Raw genomic sequence first — 27,558 nt, 5'->3', positions numbered from 1 at the left:
TTTTCCGTCTCCGTGTTCGAGGGACCGTCTCTCTTCGTTCACTTCAGAGATCCGGCTCGTTCGCGAACGACACATCGCTATTTCACTGGATTTTTTTGGGTTTGTTTGTTCGTTTGTTTTTTTTCTTCTCGCGGGTTGCGCGAGCTGCCGAGGCTCGTGCGCGCGAGACAGGCGGCCAATTCACGACTCTCGTCGGCATAGCCCTTCTTTATGGATGCTTCGTTCGAAGCCCCTTTGCAATGGACTCCCGAGCCCAATTGACGCGCGGGGTAAGTTCGACACGCTCCTCGATTTGCTCCTTGCGCGTTCGTTCGCTGACTTCGTTCGTGGTTTGTTCACGGGAGTGAACGGCGGTCGACCAGAGAGAGGCCGCTTGCAGCCTCGGACCTTTCAGAGGCCACTTGCAGCCTCGGCCTCGAACATTTGTGTTCGACCACCGAAAGCCGACCCGGCACGCCTTTGCAACCACCAAAACGGGCTGCCTAGTGCCGTCGAGCGAACGTCGCGTCACGAAAGCCGCTTCGATTCGCTGCCCGTCAGTGCAGACGTCTGTTCGGCGTCTCATTGTGTTTGGACAGCAGGTGTACCTGCTAACCTAGCCTCTTTTATTTACATTGTTCTCCCGCACTAGCGTCTTATCGCAGGGAATATTAATAGATCATATCGTTGCCGCTCGGGGTCGGCGTCGAGTTTTTCCGGAGCGTCACCCTGAGCTCTCGCATCATATTTTGATGCACACTAATGAAAGAAGTATTCCAAATGTGATGCAATGTCGGGAAAGAGATGCCCATTTCACGGTAAGATCAGAGCATTTGCGGTGAGGGTTAGGGGGTTAGGGTTGGGATGTTTTACAGTTAGGGTTAAGGTTTAGGAATAGGGGTGACCAAACCACGAACGAAGTCAGCGGACACATTCCTGCATATCGTCTGCCAGTTAATGAGTCAATAAGTCACTGACGATTGATTACAAAAAAAAAAAAAAAACAACCAATTGCTCCTTATGCCTCTGCAAGCGAACCCAACACACACAGACATAGACACAAATACAAATACACACGGCCTTGCTATGATTTGTTGCCAGTGAGCCATGGCTCCTGTGAAGCAAAGCTCCTTTTTCGCCCCGGATTTCTAATCCCAAAGGCTTGGGCGGCTGAAAGAGCACTTTTGACAAAGTGCCAGCTCACCTCTGGATCTTCATGACACCCTGCATTCGTTTTCCGGCTTCAGCTGGCTGGCATTGAATCAGACAAGAATATCACAAGCCATTTCATTCATACATTCTCATGATAAACTGTCGCATATGTTATGTGATGAGAGCTAACAGATGGCCAGCCAGCTAATAGATAGCCAGCCAACCAGGTAGCTAACAGATATCGAATAGATAGCTAATAGATAGCCAGCTAGCTAATGTAAGCCAAACCTGCAGAAAGAAAATATTAAAGGACAACCGACACCATTTTTTGTTTGCTAACTGACATCAGAAAAATGTTTCATAGCATCTAAAATACCCAAAACACGCAGGCTGATATTTTTAGTCAAACAACAAAATGAGCTGATTCAGAAAGTCCCGCCCCCTTGTCCGTGACATCACGCCAGGATACTCCTTCACAAACTGCCTTGCTCCAGAGTCAAAACAATGGCTTCAGAGAGTTCAGATTCGGAAAAAAGATCCTTTCTTGTTCCTCATCCAGTTATGAATATGATTCAAATAGTTGCGAAGAGGAAAGCATCAATGTTTGCAATCAATTCAAGAAGTCCTTCCATAGCAATTGGAGCCGTCTGGACGCCAATGTAACGCCCATAAAATGCACAAGATGGCGGCCAAGCTCTGTTGGAAATGGGCTGATTTGTGTCAACTTACACCTTCTTTATGCGTCTTACCGACATTGGCTGGCACATGCAACGATTCACCATGCCGTTATTGATGTCGTTTTCCTTCTCATTTCGCCATCAACACGGTGTTTTCAGACAAAAAAAGTACCGAAAATGCATTGTGTGTGTCGCTTTCTCGGTCAGGGGCGTTCCCTCCGTGACGTCACTTTGGGCATCGTCATCAACTCGAAAACAAGACTTCCTGAATATTCAGCGGCAGTCTTAAAAGGTCAAATATAGCTAAATGCGCTGGAATCTTTGTAAACGACGCTCAGTAGAAGTCATTTGACCAACCGCAGACTGACCAACAGCACCGACCTATCCGCTGAACAAAGCGGGGCTGTGAAGATGCTGTCCATTACAGGCGCAAAAAAGCACAATGGCCCCCTCTGGTGTCCAGCGATGACAGTCAAATGGCTCAGACATTCCTCCCATTGAAAAACAGTACTGGCATATCCGTGCTGCCGAAAAGGCGCAACCGCTCAGCAGTCTTCTCCTTGATGATTGTCGTGGCCAAAAATGCTGAAAAACAATCCGTATCCGTTCCACACGACGCACAACAACACAAAGTGACAAAAGAAAACACAATAACAAGACAAAAACAACAAAAAAGCAAGGCTCATGAGAGCACTTGCTGACGGCTGCCTACGTATTTACGTATATATCGGGCCAGAGCTACCAGCAAAATGTTATTTCGCTGACGAAGCCTCTTGGATGAGAAGCGAAACATCCAACACCTTCAAAGAAGTACGGCTGAAGAAAAACAGCACCAATTTGTCGGTTTCCTGTCCAGTAACGAAATAAATCTTGCAAAGAGGTGGGGGGGGGTATCGTCGTGGCGCCCCGGTGCGTCTTAACAGCACAAAAGGACAAAGTAGGAAGAAAATGTCAAGAGGAATGGTTATAAAGAGTTTGATGTTTGTCTTTATTTGTAAGTAGGTTCGTTGTCAGATCTCCAGGCAGGTGACGCGCAGAGCTTGATCGTGGCGTGGAGTCGAGAAGGTCGTGCCGTGATGGCATGAGCCGCGCGGGTCTTTGCAAGTCTCTTTGAGTCTGTGAGTCCGAGATGAGTCTGATTGATTGTCTCTGTCCCACGACAGCTGCTTTGATACCATTTTCAAGCGTGCGATATGCCCATCAAGGAGATCAAAGAATTGAAAGAAAGACATTAAAGCTGCGGCGCGCACCGGTGACGCCACAGTTACAGTCTTCTTCTTCTTCTTCTTTTCCTTTGGGCAAGCTTTTCCCTTCAAGGGGTCGCCACAGCAAATCAGTGGCCTCCATCTTTCGAGGTTTGATCCGCATGTTTGTTTTGGCCAAGCTTTTACGTCGGATGCCCTTCAAACCAAACCCTAACCCGAACCCTCACCCCTTACCCTAACAAACTTTCCAAAAGATTCCAAACCTTAGCATTAAGCATACCATCAACCTTAAAAACAGACACAATCTTGATAAATCACAGTGCGCGTGTTCTTTGAAAGGACGTATTTCCATTTCCTCCACCCAGTATCTGCGACATCGTATGTCAATGCCATCGCTTGCATATTCCTTGAGACAAATGTATGAAGTGACAAGGGCTATTGTTCTCATTTGAAAGACAGTTAATTAATTTGGTTGTAGTATTCTTACTGTGCTACATGGCTTGTACACACTGCATTTAGTATATCAGGCCCAAACCCTCCCTCCACATGCTCCTGGCCCGGCCCCTCTGGCAAATGTTAGAACCCTAATCCCGAACCCTAACCCTGAACCCTCACCCCTAATCCTAGCAAACTTTCCAAACTTTAGCATTAACCTTAGCATCAACCTTAAGCCTTACCCCTGACCCTAAGCCCAAACTCTAATTGTGGCCCACCAGTCAAAAAGTTTGTCCACCCCTGATCTAGTAAGACCAAGAAACACCCCTTTTTCATGTATATTATGATCCCCCCCCTAGATAGTTTCAACGATGTTCTAGCATATGTCTGCCGCATTGTCTAACATCCACTGGTTCCATTTTGTTGAAGCGCTATATTTGATTGCGTTTCTGGCCTCCAAATGAAACTGGGGAGTTCTAACTGTTTGATGGGCATTAAATTGCTGATTAACAGTTGAGTGTTATCTAAACCACTTCTCCCCAGGCAAGAGTTGTGAATTCACATGAGACACACATCAGCCTCTGTGACAGGCAAGCCTATTTGTAGCCAGCTGAAGAATAGATAGATAGTCACTCATAGCTGCTGCATAATTCATGCCAAAACCTGCATTGAGAGCACTTTTATCATCTACACGGCGTTATTCTACAACAAGCTCTTAACGTGGCCTATTTTAGTTCATGGGACCCTAGTCATTTTTCATTATACAGGGTGACCCCCCGCCGACTTGTTTTTGTCCTCTATTCCCCGGCCCCATTCTTCGGTTAAAACCACGTGATTGGTCCTATATAGGGATCTATATATACTATTTATATATAGGGCCGATACTACCAGTAAGACTTTAGTTCGCTGAGGAAGCCTCTTGGATAAGAAGCGAAACTTCCGACACCTTCAAAGAAGTCCAGATGACGGCTGAAGAAACCTTTTCATCGACGTTCCTGATGGACAATCCCAACAATCAACTAACCAGCCCGTCCCCCCTTCTGTTTTTCTTCTGTAGAATGAAGAAGGTTGAAACCTGAGAAGCTACGTTGTCATCAACGTAGTGAGGACCTCAACAATGGCTTCCCGCCCCACCTGATCTCCACCTGGACCCATTGCAGCTGGCGTTTAACCACAGACTCCTCACTCGCTATCTAGTGAGAAATGGCTACACCTTTCTTGTGGAAGCTGTCGTCCCAAAAGCTGGGCTTTTTCCTGGTCAGCTTTGGCTTCATTTGGGGCATGATGCTGCTCCACTTCACCATCCAGCAGCGAGCCGGCCATGAAAACAGCGCCATGCTCCGGCAACAGATCCTGGACCTCAGTAAGCGTTATATCAAGGCACTAGCTGAGGAGAACCAAAGTGTCATGGATGGACCTTATGTTGGCACCGTAACGGCCTACGGTGAGTGATTTTTCGATGAATCATCTATATGTCACCAATTATAAAGGTTAAATGGAAGCGTTTTACAGTGATACCTTGGCTTAGCAACTTTATTGGTTCCCAGACAGTGTGTAAGGCGAAAAGTGTGTCTCCCAAAAATTAATTTCCCACAGGAAACCATTAAAATGAGAATAATCCGTTTCCAGGTCCCCATAAAACATCATTTTCTACTTACAAAACATAATTTTCTAAGCCTTAAAACTACACAAAATATACCTTATTTTATGTATATTAAATGCTATGGTATTATAATGAAAGAAATAAACTGTACTGTATAATAAAGTGGTTATATATGGTGGTTATTATATACTATATTTGGAAAACTTTTTTTCATTCATTGAAGGTACTCCTTATTGTCTGGTGCGCCTTATATATGGGAAAAGTTTGAAAATACACCATTCATTTGGGGGTGCGCCATTGTAAAATAAGGTAATTTTTCCTCGCATCCAAACAAGACCTGCATCCAAAAGGATATCAACATTCATTTTTCAATGAATGAATTGACATTTTTTATAGTACAGAGCACAACTTATGCAGCGCAAGATAGGCTATTTGATGTATTCTTTGAGTGAGTAAAGTAACCGATGGCCGTTGGTTCCAGACTTAAAGAAGACCCTCGCAGTGCTGCTGGATAACATCATGCTGAGGCTGACCAAGCTGGAGTCGAAAGTTGACAACATCTACAACGGCACGGGAAGTAATCCGACCAACGGCTCCGGCACGTCCGCGCCCAACTCCAACAATCCCGAAAAGGTCAATGTGGCGGGTATGTCTCACACCCGATTGATTGTGAGCAAGGCTTATTTCCCGATTACAATAGTGAAAAAGTAGACAGGCTGCCAAGCAAGCTCTTGCAATTTTGTACAATACGCTCCTGGAATTTTACCAGCCAACATTGTTTCAAATACAGTGCCCGTCTCATGAATGTTGATGTTCTGATTCTGATGTTGAAGTGAATTTCTGTCAGCTTTCTGGTGACTTTTTATAATGAAGTGATATTGGCTGTCACGTATGTTCTTCTCAGCGTGTCAATGTCAAACGACTTGATTGCTCAAACCGCATTTAAACAGCTGTCACTGTCGTCAAGTCGAACTCCAATTTCCCTCTGCTCATATACTCGTAACGTTGCCTTTTCCCTAATTCAAGTTTGGCAGGTCATTTTGGGTTTGCCCCCGCCCGCGCCCACCCCCCTAAGCTGCATTTCTCTTGCAGCATTTACAGGAAATACATGTTTCCTCACTACAGGCCCTTGAGAGGAAGTGAAACATTTCTCAGGAAGATGAATGCAATGTCAATCATTGGCACCCACTCTTGAGGACTTGCACACTGCAAGAATCGAATCAAGGGCGGGGAAAATCCTACTGGACCCTCCGCACGCCGCCCACCACCTTTTCCAGCTTCTTCCCCCGAGCCATTCCCTCTCAAATATAACTGTGTAGTGCCATTTTTTTTAACGATGACACTAGTGTTCTAGCGGAGACGCATTCCTGGGCAATCAAGATGCTTCTGATTCAGATGTAAAATGGGTTAGTCGATCAATGACTTTCCTCGGCCCAATTTCAGTTCCCCCGACGATCATTTCCTCGGTCGCACGACACAACCCCGTCTTGAGTCACATTTCTGCAGCTTACTCTAAAAGTGGAAAATGAGTGAAACGTGAGTCAGAGCTTGGAAATGAGTGGCCCAAAGCAACATTTCTTTTGTCCCTGAACTGCTCTTGTTTTAAAATCCTTCTCCCGTTGTCAGAGATACTGTGGACAAATGCTCGAACACGGCAAGATTGTCTTTTACTGCCGGCAGGGGACATAGCCATTCATGACCTACTGAGCGCATTTGACAAAGATTCCACCGCAGATAGCTAGATTTGACCTCGCACTCAATACTCATAAAGTCTTGTTTTCGACTTGATGCCTGACGTGACGTCACGTCAGGAACGCCCCTGACTGAGAAAGTCCCACAATGCATTTTGGGTATTTTGTTTGGTCTGAAAACACAGTGTTGATGGCGAAATTAGAAGGAAAACATGCGATGGTGAATGGTTGTGTGTTGCACCAAGACTACTATTTGATACTAGTTGAGACAAATTCCCAGCGGACAAATCAGCCCACTTCCAACAGAGCTTGTGCGCCATCTCGTTCATTTTCTGTGATGCTACATTGGAGTCCTGACGGCTCAATCTATACGGAAGGACTTCTTTAATTGATTGCAAACATTAATGCTTTCCTCGTCACAACTATTTGAATCCTATTCATAACTGGATGAGTAACGAGAAAGCATCTTGTCCCAATCTGAAGCCATTGTTTTGATTCTCGAGCAAGGCAAGACGTCCTGGCGTGACGTCACGAACGAGGGGGCGGGACTTTCTGAATCTGTCCAGTTCTGAGCTCATTTTGTGGCAGTTTTGGGACACTTGAAGTCCTTTTGATTGGTGTTTTGCATTTGACTAAAACTATCAGCCTGCGTGTTTTGGCTATTTTAGATGCTATCAAACGTTTTTTCTGATGTCAGTTAGCAAAGAAAAAAATGGTGTGGGTTGTCCTTTAATATGTCTTTGGGTGGACGTCTTCCCTCAAGTCAAGTAGCTGTCTCGAATGCTATAAGCTTCTATTGCCTCTTCACGATTGGAGTTAGTTAGATAAGATCAGCAACAGAGCTCCCAAGTCTTCATTTCCTTCCCCCTCACAACGTTTGCACTTAATGACTGTTGCCGTAACGTCTCGAGTCAAGCAGACAGATTTGCTTCTCACGGCTGAACTTGTCCTTCAGGAAACGGAAACCAAACGTTTTATTGCAATGCATATTTACAAGCAGCACTGCGACAATATGAGGCAAACGTCTCCAGTGAGTATTTGTCACCGCTTCTGTATTAGGTTGGGGGCGGGCGCCCTGATGACATGAAACCAAGATGATGTTTGAAGAAGGATCTTTCTCCAAAGCTGGTAGCACAGATCCTCCAGATTATTTGAAGCGGAAGCTTTCGCTTCTGTACAGCAGCTGCTTTGTGTCACAGGAACACAGGAGAATAACAAAGCAAACCACATTTAATATCAAGCAGATGTCCTCAATATGAGTTTAACTTGGCCAAATCTTAGATGACCTCATCTTCTTGAATGATCTCATCTGTTTTGGTTTTTCTGCTCTTCCAAAGTAACCCCTCCTCCGTCTTTTCACGTCCGAGTGCTGTTCTTGTTTTTAATGCATTCGTCGTTTGGATAATTCTGTCATTAAGACGTCTGTGTAAGCTCTCAGAAGGGCATCCGACGTAAAAGCTTGGCCAAAACAAACCTCTGAAGATGGAGGACACTGATTTGCTGTGGCGACCCCTTGTAGGGGAAAAGAAGAAGAAGAGTGTAAGCTCTCAGTCGTACAGGAGTGGTCCATCCATCGATTAAAAAGCTTTCTTCAGTCATCATCTGTACTTCTTTCAAGGTGTAGGACGTTTCGCTCCTCATCCGAGAAGCTTTGTCAGCAAACTAAAATTTTGCTGCTTGCAAAAGAGCTTCTTTTACTCCCCTTGACTATTTTTATACAACAGCAAAACCCTTCACTAAATCGCCATGGTGGTGCGAGGTTCAATTTGCATCGTGCGTACAACAGACTTCTTAGATCGTTACCACGTAGGCCATCAATCAAGCTCCACAAATAACCCGCACAAGCCATCTGTACACTTGATGCAAAAAGCTATCAACTCAGCTAAACAGAACACAGTTGATGAGGAACAAGGTAAAATGATGGCAGAGAAAGCGCCTCCAAGGGATCATTCCTCAAGATGGTGAAAGAAGAAGGCTACGTTCCTCATCGAGTGTTTCATGCTGAGGAAAGCGGCCACTCCATTCCACCAAGCCATCAACGACAAAGGTCACAAAGGTCAATAAAACCACTTTATTATACAGGGCAGTGTATTTCTTCCATTACAACACAATAGCACATTTATTATACATAACACAAGGTCTATTTTGTGTAGTTTTAAGGCAGTAGAAAGTAGAAAATGATGTTTTATGGGGACCTGGGAATGGATTATTCTCATTTTAATGGTTTCCTATGAGAAATTATTTTTTGGAATACACATTTTTCGCCTTACACACTCTGTCTGGGAAGCAATTAAGTTCGTAAGCCAAGGTATCACTGTAAAACGCTTCCATTTAACCTTTATAATGGGTGACATATAGATGATCCATCGAAAAATCACTCACCGTAGGCCGTTACAGGTATCACTGTATTTTGGACAGCCAGTCTCATTTGAAGCTCAAATGAGACTGGCTCCAGATCCATATCATTTAGGAATGAAAAGAAGAGGGTCTAAGATTTCTAACTCTGTATTCAATGTTGATGTGGTCCTAAAAGTCAATATTCTGTGTGTCCTGGAATTCAAGTGACAATGACAAAAACGGAGCGGACATATTTTTTGCACATGGTCTCGCAGTGAATGAGTTCAAACTATCTCCTTTTTAAGCCATGATTGTTTATCCATCTGCCGTATTCGCTTGCACGGATTCTGAGAATATTACCACGGCTCGTCCAAAGCTGAAATGTGTCTCTCATTGGAAAATCCAAAGGACTTGTAGCCAATCCCCTTGACCGTATTGATTCTCTCTCACTTGCCATCATCTCGATTCTCCACCTCAGATCTTCTGAATGGAGCCCAGGAGAAGTGTGAGCTGCCCCCTTTGGATGGATTTCCACACTGCGAGGCCAAGTTGAAGGTAAAATGAAGTCCGCACGGAAAACACCTTCTTGAGAGGTGAATGTCACTGCGATACGAATGATCATTTCATCTTGCTGCAAACTAACCTTCACTTGGAAATGTTGAAGTCAAAGCAGAGTTTGTATTGCACACCACACGCAGAAGCAGACGATGCAGATTTGGGGTGGTGGACTGTACCTTATCGAAAGGCGCGTTGGCTGCCGCGGCTCACCCGCAAAAAAACATCCTGTGTCCTTGAGAGTTTTGAAAAGCGCTTACAAATGAAATGTTTTATTATTATTATTCAAAAATAACTTCAGGTAACATTTTTTTTTGAATACCACTACAGTCACAAGATAAGTTTTTCTTTGGGTGAGCAGCAGCAGCCACATGCGACAGCATTCACTCAAATAGATAGAAAGTTAGCTAGCTAGCTAATAGATAGCACATAGATAGCTAGCTAGGTAGTTTGGGTCTGTGATGTATGGTATTTTCTTCCAAAATGGCGCAGCTCATCATGAATTATTTCATTGAATTCTTATTTGCACAAATGCAATTTTGCCAGAATATCATTTTTAGCTCTTGTAAAAGCGCCATAGCAATCAATATGTATTGTATTATATTGATAGAAGTCAAATATAACAAAGAAAAAAACCTGAGCATATTTCTCCTTTTAGTTTGTGTAAGAAAGATTCATCCGAGTCAAGAAAATGATTGACCTCTTCAATTGTTGATTTTAGTGGATGAAGGAAATGTGGCGCTCTGACTCGTGTTACACCAATTATGGTGTGGACGGCTCCACGTGTTCCTTCTTCATTTACCTCAGTGAGGTGAGTACAAACATTGGAACCATGACAGCAAGCTTTTTCAACCCAGTTAATGACCGCAAAACAATCTTTAAAAAAAAAATCATGATGATAATAATAATAATAACACCTCAATAAATCTGTGCCTTTTTGCCTTTCATTCACTAAAAAGAAATCATTCTTTGCATGTTTGCTTTTCATTCAATCATGCAAACAGATACAAACACATTCTTCTTATCAGATGTTGTTTATTGTTTTTTTGTGCTTGTTTGAGAAAAATAAGTAATAATAGCAATAGCAGCAACTGTAACAATATAATTTGAAATGAATTGAATACGCTCTTTGGGTGTGATTGCAAATGTGAATGCTTGTTTTCAGGACCTGCAAGTCATCTTTTTTTTTTTTTTTTTTTTTTTTGGTGTTAGGTGGAGAACTGGTGTCCGCATCTGCCTTGGAGGACAAAGCGCTTGACTGAAGACACGGATAGGCGAGGCCAGGTAGCTCTGCCACTCACTTCACTCGTCAAATGAGTCATCCGCATGAAGGTGAAATGGCTTACAAAAGCCTCCGTTATTTATTAATCCGTGGCTTGAAGAGCCACGGATTAATTAGAAGTTCCAAAGATCGCAAGGGTTCAGAGTGCACAATAAGGTCAAGAAAAATCCCAAAGTCGACTAAACGCCCACGTATAATACACACGGATATGTGTTCCATTGTTTACTCTTATTTTCTTGACGAGATTGTTTGTCATGTGTTTAGGCAGATGTCCGGACCGGTTTGGAAGAGTTATACCGCGTCATGTCTCAACGGGAGGAATTCCGCTGGATGACGCTTCGGATCAAACGCATGGCCGAGCCGTGGGTCCGTGCAATCGGATCATTGGCCGCCAAGCAGAACCTGACCAAACGGAGGAGAAAGAAGGTAGCTGCCGTCGCCTGGAGCAATGGTGGTGGTGGGGGGGGGGGGGGGGGGCTTTCGGTTGTCTACATGATTATATTGCCGTAGCTATCTCTTCCAAAAATTGACTTTGCTTCTGAAGAACCCCTTCAGCAAACGTGATTTTCCTGACACAAACTGACTCTTTGGAAAGGGCAATAAAAGAAGCTATTTTCATAAAACGGCAAAATCCTTGACTAAAAATCGCCATGGTGGGGTGAGGTTCAATTTGGATCATTCGTACAATAGACTGTTTAGGTTATCCCGATGAGGTGATACCAGAGCAAATGGGGCAATCAGGCCAGTCGTAGACCTCATACTCAGGCAGGACAATAGAAGTAATCAGTGTAGCCGCAGATGCCTTAGATAGTGCTCAGTTAGCCAACGTTTGGTCGGGGACCGTGCAGTCGGCTATCAAGCTATGCCAAAACATTTTCCCTGAAGTCTTCTGCTTTTGATATGTCATTGGCGATCCATTGCGGCCCACACTTGTACTGCCACATTTGCTTGGAGATGTCATCGCTGAGTGGCAACCTGGCCTGGTCCATTTTTCTCCCCTCTACCAGATCCTGGTGCATTTGGGTCTGCTGACCAAGGAGTCTGGCTTCAAAATAGCAGAAAATGCCTTCAGTGGCGGCCCGTTAGGCGAATTAGTCCAGTGGAGCGATCTCATCACCGCGCTTTACCTCCTTGGTCACGATGTCCGGATCTCTGCCTCCCTGGCCGAGCTCAAAGAGTAAGTATAGTCAAACCTCCGACGTCTCGGTTCTAATAGATAGCTATTCGCCAGCAAATAGATAGCTATTAGTACTTGAGGCATGAAACAAAATGGCGGACCAAACAATGAACATCCCTAAAAATTGTGTAAATGAAACAAACACCAGAAGCCCCCCACCCCCAAAATACAAATCTATCTATTCGCTAGCTAATAGCTATCTATTTGCTGGCTAATAGCTATCTCTTCGCTAGCTATTAGCTATCCGCTAGCTATTGGCTATCTATTCACTGGCTAATGGCCAGCCACCCGCTAGGCACTCGCCGGCGAACGGCCATCCGTTCGCCAGCTACTAGCTAACAGCGCTACTAGCCAATGTCTCGATTCGACTTGCTGTCGGGACAGACAATGAAATGATTTTATGACGGAGGCTGCGGACCGGATGAAAATTGATCACGGGCCGCATTTGGCCCACGAGAAAATGAGCCCCGGTTTGTCCAAAATGACTGCAATCGTTTCTGTCCAGGATCATGCGACGAGTGATGGGCAATAAGTCGAGTTGCCCCACTCAGGGTGACAAGATTGTTGAGCTCATCTACATCGACATTGTGGGCCTCACCCAGTTTAAGAAAACGCTCGGTCCTTCATGGGTCCACTATCAGTAAGTAGTTTTCCATTCGACATTCGGAGAGCAAAGGGTTGATTTTTACTTGCCAACTCGTCACCCCATGTCGGATTCGCATTAGCCTTGTGGAGAAATCGACTTTTTACAGCAGCAAAGTGATGCAAGGAAAGGAAGAAGTAGAAAAACAAAATACTGAAGCTGCTGTCAAGGCAGCCGCTCTTGCGGCACCGTCTCGGAGTCAAAAGAACAACAACAAAAAACTAAATAACAAAGAATGTGACACAAGACAAAAGACACAATCTTCAGTTGGACTAATCTTTTAAAAAGTAGCGGTGGCTAAATTTATGGAGAGGATATGCAAATTGAAGTGATACCTGAGTAAAACGTAGTTTTCTTGATTAGACTAGCACGCCCCTGGAACGGTCTGAGCTTCAACAGCTGTAAGCAAGAAAACATTGTCTTTTCCGTGAGCTGATAAATGTGTAAGCTGGCTAATGAGCTCTTCCTGTGCAGGACGTTCAAGTCGTAAATAACTTTGGTGAAGTCCTAAATTCTGTCCTAGGCCAGATCTCCTCCATGAAGCAGACAGTTGAACTCGCTGTGTCTGTTAAATTTCGATTGAGCTCAGGTTGTCTGCGCTTCAATCGAGTCACACATGTTGACTAAACATATAACGGCATGAAACTTTGAAATAGGATCACTTCTTATTCTGTCTAATCTCTATCAATGCTATCAAACGTTTTTCTGATGTCACTTAGCAAACAAACAACAACAAAAAATGGTGTCGGTTGTCCCTTAAGTATAGTCGACTCATTTTCACTTACTGTCCAAATCACAATGGCCCTATGCTTGATCACTTCATGTTACTATCTATGCCCACCTCTTAGAACCCAGCACAGGTTAAGTAGCATTGATTGAAATGAGTGTTAGATAACGTATGTTTGGCGCACTAAACTTGTTTTGTCACACCGCAGGTGCATGTTGAGGGTGCTGGATTCCTTTGGAACAGAACCGGAGTTCAATCATGCCCATTATGCCCAGTCCAAAGGTCACAAGACGCCGTGGGGGAAGTGGAATCTCAATCCTCAGCAGTTCAACACCATGTTTCGTAAGTCACGACAAAGGCTTCAACGCCACGACTTCTCATATACGGACAGCCGAGTGCTTTCAAGCGTTCACTGCCATTCACAAATTTAGTCAGGAATTGAAAATTTGACGCAGAGTGTCTGTATATTAACTAATTCACCGCCAGATGTGCAAAAATGTGTGTGTGTGTATATATATATATATATATATATATATATATATATATATATATATATATATATATATATATATATATATATATATATATATATATAAATAAAGCTGACTACATTGTACTTGGCGCATTTTACCTATCCCGGGCTATTTTTGGAACGTACCTCCCGCGATAAATGAGTGTCCAATGTGTATATAAATCATGTCTAATGACTGTTATCCATTGATAAGATAATCAGTACACATATCTAAAGGTATTTCTTTGTTCTGTGCACATGCACGTGGATATTGGAAAGCGTTCACAAGCCATGTTCATGCGCCTTCATAAAGCCACGCCACTCCTAATCGGACACTCCCAAAGGCAATCATTTGACAAATCAAAGCCGCTGATGTTGTTATTTGTTGTGCGATTTGTCACAGTGTAACCAGCACAGCCGTTCCTGAAATCAGCGCAGCTAAAAGGCTCCACTGTGCGTAGTATGGCTCGGATGTCCAAATGGGGAGTGGAATTTCAAACAGAGAGACAATGCACGCCAGCCACCCTGGCGTAATCACGTGCAGCGTAAAGACGACCTTTCACCGCGCTCGTAAGACTTGGATGGAAAAGGCACCCTTCCTTCCAGTCAACAAGTCCACACAGGAAAAATTGCCTTCAGCTTGACACTTTACCCTCTTTGACAAAGTGCCAAAAACACCGTTTTACAAGTCAAACAGGAACACGTTATGGAGCTCAAAGCATCGCGTGGATTCTTTGCCAACATCAATACAAGCTATTTTGTCTTTATGTTTTAACTCTTCACTCGATCTAAGACGTCTGTTGAAAGCACGACCCAAATTAAACCTCACCCCACCGTGGTGATTTAGTGAAAGGTTTTGCTGTTTTATAAAAATAGCTTCCCCTTTCAAACCATTTCTTTTCTTTCGCTGTTGATGTTAACCTCACCGTGGTCAAACGAGGGGCTGTTAGCTTTTAGCTGCTGCATATGTACTGCAGATTGAGGCCCCTAACTAGCACTATCCCCGCCATGTTGATAAAGTCTTTTTTGAGATGTTTTATTCGGAATCCTTCCTCTCCAAACGGACCCCTTGATTATTCCACAAGGTGAAACGGGACACACAATCCCAGGGTGCCGAAATAGCGTCGTTGCTACGCAGACGCCTTCATCTGTGCAGACGTTAGCTTCTGACCACGTGTCAAAAGACGTATATCTGAGGCAGACAAGAACAATCAATGAAGAAGAAGAACTTAACTTATTGAGGTCAAACTGGTTGAAAATCAAACCGTGTTTTTCCTCTTTTGATATGTTTCAGCTCACACGCCAGACAACAGCTTCCTGGGCTTTGTGGTGGAGCAGCACCTTAATGCCAGTGACATCAAACACATCGATGACGTCAAGAGACAAAATCAGTCTCTCGTCTACGGCAAGGTTGACAACTTCTGGAAGGTAGGCCGGAACAAACCCACAGAAAGCCATTTCCACATCTGTAAGTGCTCGAAACCCTTTTGGACAATCTTTTGTCAGACGTTTCAGTCAACTAACTAATAAATGACTTCATTATATAGTACAGTTTATTATTTTAATTATAATACCATAGCACATTTATTTTCCATGAAATAAGGTCTATTTTGTGTAGTTTTAAGGCTTAGTTTTTATTTGTTTTATGGGGACCTGTGAACGGATTTTTCTCCTTTTAATGGTTTCCTATGAAAATTAATTTTTGGGATACACACTTTTTGCCTTACACACTCTGTCTGGGAACCAATTAAGTTCATAAGCCAAGGTATCGCCGTACGTAACTCTATCACAGTGCAGTTTCTTGTATGTTTGTATTTGCAATCTTTTTTATTTTACTTTGTTTGGCTGTTGTCATGCCGCATTCCAAGTCTTTTCACTGCCAGACGTGCAAAAATGTGTCCATTCCGGTGCCAGGGTTTTTGTCATTGTCACTCAAATTACAGGCTCCACTGACTTTTAGGACTACATAAACATTCAATGTCCTTAGACTTTCTTCTTTTATCTGGAAAAAAAAGGTTAATTCATAAATGATATGGGTGTGCCGTTAGATAAGCTTGAAATGGGGGCGGATGTCCAAAATACAATACAATGCATCCATATTGGTTTACATAGCGCTTTAACGACAGCTGAAGCTGGAATAAAGCGCTAACATGGAAAAAGGGGAAAAGCTTCTCCCTTGTGGAAAGATAAAAACATTACCAGAGCCCAAGGCCAGCGCTTTATCGGCACCCAAACAAGAAAGAACAAATTCTGGAATGGGACTGGACGTCATATATCGAAGACATTTGTGAATGAGTTAAGAGAGATCCCGTCCGTTGCCATGAAATGAAGTGGATTTTAGTTAGCTTGACATGTCCTGATTGAACTCCACCGTCCCCTTTGTTGCGTCTTAGGACAAGAAAAAATACCTTGACATCATCCACAGCTACATGGAAGTACACGGCACCGTGCACGGCACCGGCACTGTCCACCTCCCAAGCTACGTGAGGAACCACGGCATCTTGAGTGGACGAGACTTGCAGTTTCTCCTCCGAGAAACTAAGGTTAGCTCACCCCCCCACCCCAAAAAAGACATTTGGCAGTATGTTCAGCTGTCAACGACTGTCAACAAGGTCATTGCTGTCCTCCTTCTTTCGTGCACTGCCCGGGCTAATTGGCTAATTTCCATCAGGGAAATTTTCTGTCTCCTCTTTGATGGGTCAGGTGTGAAAGGGTTCATGTTGACGTTGAGATGGAGTCCGAGTGGAAGTCGAGGAAGCCGTTAAAATTCACCGAAAGGTCAAAAGTTGAGCAAAGATGTCTTGTCTGCGGTCGTAACCGGCCACATTTGGCGTCATTTCATCTGAACATTTTGCACAAAAGTCACAATAAGATCAGGAAGCGATGCCATTTGTCATCCGAAAGGTCACTACAAAACACTTGCTTTTGAAAATTGGAGTTATTCCCGGTTGAACGGGGGTCACCGTTGCTGGCTACCTAGCTAGCTATTTATTGGATATCTATTAGCTGTCTAACTAGCTAGCCAGCTAGCTACCTAGCTATCTATTAGTCAACGAATAATAGATAGCTATCTGTTCTAGTTTATATTGTAGCTTATATCAAATAGCTATTAGCTATCTATTTGCTAGCTAATAGCTATCCATTCGCTGGCTTTTAGCTATTCGCTAGCTTGCTAGCTCTTAGCTATCTATTCACTAGCTATTGGCTATTTATTCACTAGCTAATAGCTATCTATTCACTGGCTACTAGCTATCTATTCGCTAGCTATTAGTTCTGTATTTGCTAGCTAATTACTATCTATTCGCTGGCTATTAGCTATCTATTCGCTAGCTAGCTGGCTTGCTAGCTATTAGATATCTATTTGCTAGCTATTGGCTATCTATTCACTAGCTATCTATCCGCTAGCTAGCTTGCATTCTATTTAAATTACTTTGGAGTGGCGTGAACGCTAGCGCGAGTGGCTGCCGCCGCTCACCCACGGAAAGAAAAAACTTATCCTGTGACTGTAAAGAGTTTTGAAAGGTGCTTCGAAATGAACTGTATTATTATTCTTCATCATTCAGCGCTGTAGAGCTAACGGTGGTAAGGGGTGGGGCCTGCCTTTGATATTTCAGCTGGTGGCGCTTTCAATGTCTCTCGGGGCTTTTAGTTTCCCCCTCCCCTCGTGAGTCCCTATAAATAGAGCTTGATTGTTCCCCAAGGTTGAAAAGCTTTTGCCGAGCGGGCGAGTGAGCGGGCGGGCGGGCGGGCGGCTCTTTCTTACACAACACATCTTTAATGGAGCGGAAGTGGTGTGATTTGCTGCCCCCTGTTGTTCAAAATACACTCTTTTAGCTCTTAGAGGACAACCGACACCATTTTTTTGTTTCTTAAGTGACGTCTGAAAAACGTTTTATAGCATTTAAAATAGCCAAAAGGCGCAGGCCACCAATAAAAAATGACTTCAAGTGTCCCAAAACTGTCACAAAATGAAATCAGAACTGAGGAGAGATTCAGAAAGTCCCGCCCCCTTGTTTGTGATGTCACGCCAGGATACTCCTTCACAAACTGCCTCGCTCCAGAATCAAAACAATGGCTTCAGAGAGTTCAGATTGGGAGAAGATGCTTTCTTGTTACTCATCCACTTATGAATATGATTCAAATAGTTGTGAAGAGGAAAGCATCCATGTTTGCCATCGATTTAAAGAAGTCCTTCCGTAACAATTGGAGCCGTCTGGACTCCAATGTAGCGCCCATAAAATGCACAAGATGGCGCACAAGCTCGGTTGGAAATGTGCTGATTTGTCCGCTGGGAATTTGTGTCAACTTACATCTTTATGCGTGTTACCGCCATTGGCTGCGACACACAAGGATTCACCATTGCGTTATTTATGTCGTTTTCCTTCTAATTTCGCCATCAAGATGAAAAAAAGTACCCAAAATGCATTGCGTGTCGCTTTCTCGGTCAGGGGCGTTCCCTCCGTGACGTCACGTCAGTCATCCTTGTTCTTCTTATGTTTTTCTTTTGTGTAATCTCCTAAAGTGCGGGTTTTTGCTCCGCGTTTGACTTGTGTTGCAGTTGTTTGTGGGTCTCTCTTTTCCCTACGAGGGCCCCGCCCCCCTGGAGGCCATCGCCAACGGCTGCGCCTTCCTCAACCCAAAGTTCAAGCCAGCCAAAAGCAGCAAGAACACGGATTTCTTTAAGGGAAAGCCCACCCTCAGAGAGGTGACACTTTGACATTGGCCATTTAGCTGGCAGCAGCAGCTCCTTCACTTCGCTTTGCTTTTCCGTGTGCTCAGCTGACGTCTCAGCATCCCTACGCTGAGGTTTATATCGGGCAACCCCACGTGTGGACCGTTGACATCGATAATCCCGCCCAAGTGGAAAGAGCAATCCGCTCCATCCTCAGCCAGAAGGTACAACCATCCAATGTCTTTTACAAAACCGCTGTATTTGCCGCTAAATAGAAGGTGCACCCCCCCCCCCCCCGTGTACTTTCAAACTTTTTGTAGATAACAATTTTATTTTTGAATTTTATTTTCCCATTTTATTTATTTTTTATTTTATTGTGTTTTTTCTTTTTTCTTTAATTTTCTTTCTTTTTATATTTTTTTATTCATGTATTTTATTTTTCCTTTTATATTGAATGTATTAGTTTGTTTTCTTATTGATTTGTTTGTTTTCTGATTATTTTCTTTTACTTGGCATTGAAAGGAGATCCATACGGTCTTGCGTCTGCCGCCGCCGCCGCTCTGTACAATGACGAAACCCTGGCGTTTATTTGTGAGAGCCTTTTTCTACATGCTGATTCCAGAGTCCAGCAGGCTCCAGCTTGCCTTTGCATATTTCTTCCCCCATCCGCCTCCCAGCACGACGTCGCTGATTTTTATGTATCTTTCTTTCTTTCTTTTTTTTTTTTTTTTTCCTGCGGCTGATTTATTTGGTGGTAGAGAAACAAAGGGCTCGTTTGTCAATTAGCCGCCCTCAAAGGACCCAATTGTAAACGTGTCTCTATTTTGTGTGAACAGATTGAACCTTATTTGCCATTCGAGTTCACCTGTGAGGGGATGCTGCAGAGAGTCAACGCCTTCATCCAAAACCAGGTGTGGTCATCCCTCGCTTTACCAAGCCCTTGGCTTACAAACTTTTCAAATTGATGAACATTTTACCTTGGCATACCAACTATTTTTGGGGATACGAGCGAGCCTGTTCTCCCAACAAGAAAATGGCCCGCCCCCGGTCTTCGGTTAAAGCCACGTGATCGGTCAAGAACGCAGCAGTGAGGGCAGGTGGTGCAAGGTTAATCGGTGGAAAGCTTTCTTCAGCCGTCATCTGAACTTGTTCCAAGAAGTCCAGATGACGGCTGAAGAAACCTTTTCATCGATGGACCGCTCCTGTACCACTGAGATCTTACACAGATGTACTGCAAGGTTAAAATATCCCATCAATCAGGCTCCACAAATAACCCGCGCAAGCCAACTGCACACTTGAGGCAAAAAGCTATCAACCCAACTAAACACAACACAATTGATGAGGTCAAATGATCATTCCTCAGAATTCCTCAAGTGTGCAATGCTGAGGAAAGCGGCCGGCCACTCCATTCCATCAAGCCATCAACGACCATCGCCGAGGTCAATCAAACCACTTTATTATACAGTACAGTTTATTTCTTCCATTATAATACCATAGCACATTTATGATAAATAAAATAAAGTATATTGTGTGTAGTTTTAAGGCTTAGAAAATGAGAAAGTAGAAAATGATGTTTTATGGGGACCTGGGAACGGACTATTCTCATTTTAATGGTTTCTTGTGGGAAATGAATGTTTGGGATACACACTTTTGGCCTTACGCACTCTGTCTGGGAAGCAATTAAGTTCGTAAGCCAAGGGATCACTCCCGACTCGATTCCCTTTGGCATTTGAGTAAGCAAAAGGAAAAAGTTGTTTTCACTTGAATGGATGGACGGACGGACGGACGGGGCACACGTATGAGGCTACTCATGTGATCGATCTTCTGACGTGATGTGACGTGATGTGATGTGGCGTCAGGACTTTTGTCACGGTCAAGTGATGTGGCCTCCGCTCAGCGCGCTGCAGGTGAAAATGGCGGAGCCGGGCCGCTCCTGTAAGCAGGTGTGTCAGGAAGAGCAGCTCATCTGCGAGCCGTCCTTCTTTCAACACCTCAACAAGGACAAAGACCTGGCCAGGTGAGCAACTAGCAACACGATTAGCGGCACTGCTCTGCAACCGCTATTGCCAAATTTAGTCGGGAATCGAACACGTCTTTGGGTTTTGGTTTTCCTTGCCAGCGGGGTGACGATAAAGCGCTGGTCAGACCTCCGGCAATGTTTTTTTTTCCCTTACACAAGGGGGCGGTATTTGCCTTTTGTTCACGTTAGCGCTTTGTTACAGCTTCAGATGTTGTTAAAGCACATTTTTGTTTGTTTTATATTTTTGTCTTTTATTTTCTTTTTATTATTATCACTTTATTATGATATTTTATTGTCTTTTTTATTGATTTTCTTTTATTATTTTATTAGATGTTATTTTTTATCAATACAATTGTGAATTGTTCCACCAGGTTGGGCGTGGACTGCCAGACGGTGGAGTCGAGCGCCGACACGGCGGCGCCGGCCTACAGCGACAGCGGCCACCACTGCGTCTTTCAGTCCGACTTGCTTCTCTTCAGCTGCGCCGGCGCCCACCAATCGCTCAAGCGCGTCTGCCCCTGCCGTGACTACATGAAAGGCCAGGTGGCGCTGTGCAAAAGCTGCCTATAGCGGCGGCCGAGGACCTCCGGCTGGACGCCTCATTTTGGACGGACCAACTCAAAACCCTTTCTTCTATTTATCCTTTTGCCCACTGCTTAAAGGACAACCCACGCCATTTTTTTTGGTTCCCGGACTGACATCAGAAAAACGTTTGATAGCATCGAAAATAGCCCAAAACACGCAGGCTGATATTTTGAGCCAAATGCAAAACCACACCAATCAAAATGACTTCCCAAAACTACTTCAAAATGAGTTTCAGAAGGTCCCGCCCCCTTGTTGGTGACGTCACGCCAGGATACTCCTTCACAAACTGCCTCGCTCCAGAATCAAAACAATGGCTTCAGATTGGGAGAAGATGCTTTCTCGTTACTCATCTGCTTATGAATAGGATTCCAATAGTTGTGAAGAGGAAAGCATCCATGTTTGCAATGGATTCAAGAAGTCCTTCCGTATCAATTCGAGCCGTCTTGACTCCAACGTAGCGCCCAGAAAAGGCACAAGATGGAGCCATTGTTTTGATTCTGGAGCAAGGCGGTTTGTGAAGGCCTTTCCTGGCGTGACGTCACCAACAAGGGGGCGGGACTTTCTCAATTTTGCCAGTTTCCGAGCTCATTTTGTGGCACTTTTGGGTCACTTTCCGTCATTTTCATTGGTTTGGTTTTGCATTTGACTAAAAATAACAGCCTGCGTTTTTATTTGAGATGCTATGTAACGTTTTTCTGATGTCAGTTAGGAAAGCAAAACAAATGGTGTGGGTTGTCCTTTAAAGAGAAGCAACCGCTGCTGGGATGGACGGAAAGCGATGATACATGACTTGAATCAACACGAGGGAGTCTACTTGGACGCAAGCAAGCAAGCAAGCAAGCCAACTGTCCTACGTTCACAGCTAACCCAACTTCGGCGCCTTTTCCCTGCTAAGTCTGAGGCTTTTTCTTTTCTTTAGGTCGATTTACACTGGAAGGCCCCTCCCAGCCCACCCCGATCACCCCGATCACCCCCTCCCTACCACACCCGTGCTAAACAGATGGCTAGTTTGACACTGTAACAAAGGTCTGTAAGTACTCAAGTCATGAAAAGACACTATTGTATAGAGATCTAGATTTGTATTCTTATTTTCTGAAATGTGGAGTTGCAGATCTTTGCCATGGAAGTCTCCCTTCCCCATTTCACAAATTGCACATTTAATTGAAGAATATCTATGATGTAAGATAAAAAAAATGTCAAGTGGACTGAAATAGAGGCCAGTAGTTTGTAGGAATGCTTTCACACAAGGGATACGGAACTACGCTTCCTTGAGATCCGGACAGTCATCCCCTGCTACTACGATGGCCATTTTCATGCATCGACGGGTTGTTTTTTTTCCCCCCCAAGACAAAAAATAGTTCAAAAAAAAAAAATGCCCAACGACTCCGAGGTTTTGGACATGGCTGTAGCGATGAGAAGGTTTCTTCTGCCGTCATCTGTACTTCTTTGAAGGTGTCGGACGTTACACTGCTCATCCAAAGAGCTTTGTCAGCTAACTAAAGTCGTGCTGGTAACCATATGGCCCTATAAATATCCCTGATGGAGAGAGGTGGCGGCGGTGCAAGACCTCTGCTCTGAAAGGGCCCTGCTATAAGGGGATAACCATCGTCTAACCTTATATGTGTGTGTATATATACAGGTTCCATCCGACTTACAAATGGTTGAATAGAGACTCTTGGCTAAATGACTGGCAAACTCCCCCCCCCCTCTGTTGCCATCATACGGTTGCTTGCATGCTAGCTGCCTGGCCAAAATTGTCGTACGTGTTGCGGCGCCAGGCATAGAGTAAAAATGTTACAAATTGGGTCTGGAAGTGGCGGTCGTAAGTTGGATGTTGCCTGAATATATAGGACCAGAGCCACCAGCACAATTTTAGTTTGTTGATGAAGCTCTTTGGATGCGGAGCGAAATGTCCGACATCTTCAAAGTAGAGACGACAGCCTTTTCATCGATGGACCGACGGCTCCCGGTCCCCATCGGCCGCCATAAAACAAGGGATGGCTGTTTGAGGTCCCGCCCCACTCTTAACACACCCGATTGAAGCGATCACATCATCAGCAACTTCTGCCCATAATTGAATCGGATGGGTTGGAGTACGAGTCCCTGGTCGTGGTGCTAAAACTGCCTTGCTGTCTCCGTGTGGAGGGACCGGGATTATTCTCATTTATTCTTTTTTTCTCATCACGTTTGTTGTTCGGCGTCACACGGAGGATCTTTGTGGATTTAGGACATGCTATATCACGGACACTTATGATTGTCACGCGACGTGACAGATGATGGTGGTCTGCCCAGCCGAGGTTAGAAAGAAAGTGAATTGTCAGGATGTGTTTCCCCTCAAAAGCCCGCAGAAAAATGGTCTTTCGTTTTTTTCCTCAACATTAACTTAACGTGACGTAAATGAAATCCCAAGAAATGGTGAAAACTCTAAAACATGGATCAAAGCGCACTACATACTACTTTTTATTTGCAAACGACACTATATTTGAACACTGTACATTGCTTTCTCGGGGGCTTTTAGACTTTCTATTTATTTTCTATCCCAAATGTTTATCTTTGATTTTGCTCTTGAACTTGGATTTATTTATAAGAGGATTGCTTGTCTTTTATTTATGGAGAGATGTCATTTCACCACCAGAGGGAAGCATTGTTTTGTTTTTTCCTCCGAGAGGCGCAGTAGTCGGAATATATCAAGAACAATGCTTGCTTACATGCCTGATATTACTCACGGATAGTTTGTCAATTGTGCTTTACCTTCATTCCTATCATTGATGTCTTTTTTTTAAAGCAAATGTGCCTCGTTATACTGCAGCAATCATTGACGCAGGTTGCACATGTGAGGAGAGATAGTCACACTGTTAATTGTTTCCGTCTTTTTAGTCATTTCCGTATCAGATAACATATCTGCCAACTCGTCCGCTTTTGCCGTAAAAACTCTGTTGTTTTTTTTGATGATCCCATTCCGGGTTGCGGGTTAATAATGAAAGTGATGCTTTCCAATTGAAAACACACGATCCAAAATCGTCAAAATAGTAAGCAGTGTCTGAAAGTCATGAGAAAAAGTGAGCGGACACCCGTGCAGACAACTCTGAAACTCATCGCAAAAAAAAAAAAAAAGTATAAAGAATTTTGTAAAATGAAGGAATGCTCCCTTGCTTAATTGATGGTAAATATCCCTTGCTGATGATGATTTTGCTCCAGTTGTCGTCATGGCGCGCAATGCAATGTTTGCTTGACGTCGTCTGCTCCAAGCCGCATGGACCGCACCTTTCAAAACTCGCAAGTAGACTTTTCAGTCACGGTGTCGTCCGACACACGAAACAGGCTCATTTCTGATTGGCAGCCGGTGCCGCCGAGTATGCAAATGAGATTATGCACACTCGGCGGCGGCGGCCAATCAGAAGCCTGTTTGACGATTTGCATTGCTTGTCTGTAAGAAAAGAATCGGTTTTAAATTAGCAGATGATGCTGTTGGAGTTCCGTCTGGTGAATTAGTCTGAAATCGCCTTTAATCATATTTTAATTTTATATATATATATACGTATTCCAAATCTGTATCATTCTCATTGTATTTGGTAACTTTGATGCGTGTATGGGGAAACTTTGGGAATGGATTCAACTGTTAGTTTGCCGCTGTTTGTTCCAAGCGAGCCCCACTTCTGTGTAGTCGTTCACTGACGTCCACGTTGCCAAATGAAACAACAATCTTAACATTTTTTGACCTTAACTTGAGTCAACCGCTGTAAAGTAAATGCGATTGGCCGGTTATGAGTGGTTAAAAAGAGTTTTAGCCGTAGTTTTAGCAGAGCAGCCCAGACGTCTCATGTTAACCTTGACGGTTGAGTGCAGTTAAACTGTGCTGCAGTCCAGTTCGCCTTATACTTTCAACCAAGCCTCATAATAATAATAATAATAATACATTTCATTCATAAGCGCCTTTCAAAACTGTCAAATGCATGCATACATCTCTCCATTTGACATTTCCCACCGTGGCTTTAATGCAGATCGATCTAGCATTCCACATCTGAAAGGGGAAGCGGCCGCAATCACCGTTTTTATGACATTAGTCAAATATGTCTGTGTAACAGAAGTGATCCATCGATGAAAAGGTTTCCTCAGCCGTCATCTTTACTTCTTGTTGGTGTCAGACGTTTCGCGCCTCATTCGAAAAGCTTCATCAGCGAACTAAAATTGTGCTGGGAGCTATCCCTGATGTCAAGTCAGTCAGTTTTATCGTCAAATATGCAAATGTGCATGACATACAGCACAGATGAATTTGCTCCTCTTAATTAATCCTCTCAGACCCGGTGTGAAAGGCACTTATGACTTAAACATAATAAACACGAAAACGCCAATTTGGGGGGTGAGAAAGGGGAGCTGCTGCGTGCTCACGCGCCGCCAACACAAGAGGTGGCGGCGCCACAGCTCTGCTTTGATATGTCCCTGCTCCAAGGTTAGGGGGAGCAGTGGACTACTCCCTGAAGCTAAGATGACGACTTCTTTTGTCCTGTCTGATTACGTTCTATGGCCTGATTGCCCCATTTGCTCTGGTATCACCTCATCAGCATGACTAAGCCTACATGGTAACAATCCAAGTCGGCTGACGAAGCTTTTCGGATGAGGAGCGAAACGTCCGACGCCTTTAACGAAGTACAGTTGACGGCTGAAGAAAGCTTTTCAGCGATTGGTCAAATATACGCAATTAGATATATCTTTCGAATGATTAGACATAAATGTTGAATTATGCTTTCCTTTCAAGAAGAACAAAGCAATGGAAATGTCCCCTTTTGTTGGAGGAAACGGCTGATCTCGATTTATGTTGTTCTTCAAGTGTCACCTTCGAGCTCAGACGAGCCCATCTGTAAAAAAAAAATGATTTTGTTCATTTTAATGTGCCCGCTTAGTCATTTCTCAATGACTAAGCGGGCCAGGATTTTAGTTTGGAATAAACTTTGTTTTCCGTGGAAGAAAAAAAAAGCCTCTGACTGCTTTCAACATTTTGACACGACAGCAGAATAGACGATTTGACTGTTGAAAGTCAGTTTGCGGCGTGTCTGGCGAGGCTGCTTGTTGTTTAAACCCCATAGGTGTCAAAGTCAAGGCCCAGGGGCCAAATCTGGCCCGCCACATCATCTTCTTCGGCCAGCAAATCAAAGCAAAAAGTGCCACGATGCCAAGCAAAATTGCAAATTGTAAACCACAATTATAGTGTGAACACCGCGGGCAAAAAATGACTGACACCCTTCCTTGTCTTACCCCGTTTACGCCGAGCGTGTTCATGAGCACAGATCAATTCATACAAATGAAAAATAAAATCAAAGCGTATCAAATAGGTTCCAACACAGATAATATTATCCGCTTCCTTTCATAACTTTACTGCTGTGTTACTTCCGGGTAGAGTGAACGCTGGCGCGTATGGCTGCCGCTGCTCACCCACACAAGAAATCCTGTGACTGAAGTGTCATTGACTTTTGAAAGGCGCTTAGAAATTAAATGTATTATGATTATTAATTATTATTAATTTGGCAAGAAACAGCATGAATGCATTTGAAAATGAATTTATCTGTGTTGAAATGAACGTGCCTGGCGTCAATCGGTTAAAAATGTCACTTTTGGATTGGATTGGATTGGATATGCCTTTATAAGTCTCACAGTGGAGAAATTTACATTTCACAGCAGCAAAGTGATGAAAGGAATGAAAGTAGAAAAACAAAAGTCTACATTTGGAAATTATTGTCACGTAGTTCTAATGGAATCCAAATACTATTCAAAATGCGTATATAGTTGCACACAATTGTGAGGATTTGAACTACTTGTATTCCACTACTCTACCAAAACCCAAAACCCTTGGTGATCTGGTGAAACAAGATTAACAGCAAACATGTCGACATTCCATGACAGTCACCTATGCCAGCGTGAAAATGAAAATTTCAGCCGCACTTCAACATAGTTCTCGCGCTTTCCAGTTACGGCGGGCCGACTCAACGGTGACCCGATCGGCCTCATCTTGTTTTATTCAAATTTGGAGGCCTCATGATCGACGTCAGCAAGATAGTTGAGATATACGCTACGTTCTAGAAGGGCCAAACATCCTCGTTGCACTTCAAAGACGCTAGAATGGGCACAGAGTCTCAAAAGGGGGATGCTGCGTAGACCCTTCCCCCTTCCCTTAGTCCACATCTCCTCCACTGTGAGCTTGCCGGCACGACGTCACTCAAAGCGCTCGTAGTTCCTGGTTTGTCTCACTCGTGGGATCATGTCCAGCAGCAGCCTGTGAAGAGAAATATGAAGACGCGGCTTGGAATTGAAG

General features: G+C 43.9%; 2 protein-coding genes across 2 annotated transcripts in view; one reads left to right on the top strand and one right to left on the bottom strand.

Moving 5' to 3' along the window:
• Positions 1 to 10: 10 nt before the first annotated feature.
• On the top strand, positions 11 to 23,954 carry mgat5 (alpha-1,6-mannosylglycoprotein 6-beta-N-acetylglucosaminyltransferase). The gene is made up of 17 exons (XM_089011329.1): positions 11 to 269; positions 4,506 to 4,892; positions 5,533 to 5,697; positions 9,558 to 9,634; positions 10,356 to 10,445; positions 10,847 to 10,918; positions 11,181 to 11,342; positions 11,924 to 12,093; positions 12,599 to 12,733; positions 13,672 to 13,805; positions 15,269 to 15,402; positions 16,368 to 16,517; positions 18,533 to 18,679; positions 18,754 to 18,870; positions 19,483 to 19,557; positions 20,506 to 20,663; positions 21,038 to 23,954. Exons 2-17 carry the CDS (start codon positions 4,652 to 4,654, stop codon positions 21,234 to 21,236), a joined length of 2,226 nt encoding a protein of 741 aa, XP_088867455.1. The 5' UTR covers positions 11 to 269; positions 4,506 to 4,651; the 3' UTR covers positions 21,237 to 23,954.
• Positions 21,921 to 27,558, bottom strand: part of LOC148902611 (transmembrane protein 163a) — a 23,803-nt gene continuing 18,165 nt past the window's right edge. The window contains exon 9 of the mRNA XM_089012054.1: positions 21,921 to 27,519. Within this exon, the coding sequence (XP_088868180.1) occupies positions 27,459 to 27,519 (61 nt within the window). The 3' untranslated portion in view covers positions 21,921 to 27,458. The remainder of the gene's footprint in view (positions 27,520 to 27,558) is intronic.

Source organism: Hippocampus bargibanti, linkage group LG01 (genome assembly GCF_051943395.1).
Source record: "Hippocampus bargibanti isolate YZ-2025 linkage group LG01, ASM5194339v1, whole genome shotgun sequence".
Lineage (NCBI taxonomy): Eukaryota > Metazoa > Chordata > Actinopteri > Syngnathiformes > Syngnathidae > Hippocampus > Hippocampus bargibanti.
This window is presented reverse-complemented; position numbering and strand designations above follow the sequence as displayed.

Excerpts from the sequence above, each read along its gene's own strand:
- mgat5 (XM_089011329.1), top strand. The coding sequence starts at position 4,652 with ATGGCTACACCTTTCTTGTGGAAGCTGTCGTCCCAAAAGCTGGGCTTT. Across the intron at positions 10,446-10,846 it reads TCTTCATTTACCTCAGTGAG|GTGGAGAACTGGTGTCCGCA; the intron begins GTGAGTACAAAC and ends TTTTGGTGTTAG. Across the intron at positions 13,806-15,268 it reads GCAGTTCAACACCATGTTTC|CTCACACGCCAGACAACAGC; the intron begins GTAAGTCACGAC and ends GATATGTTTCAG.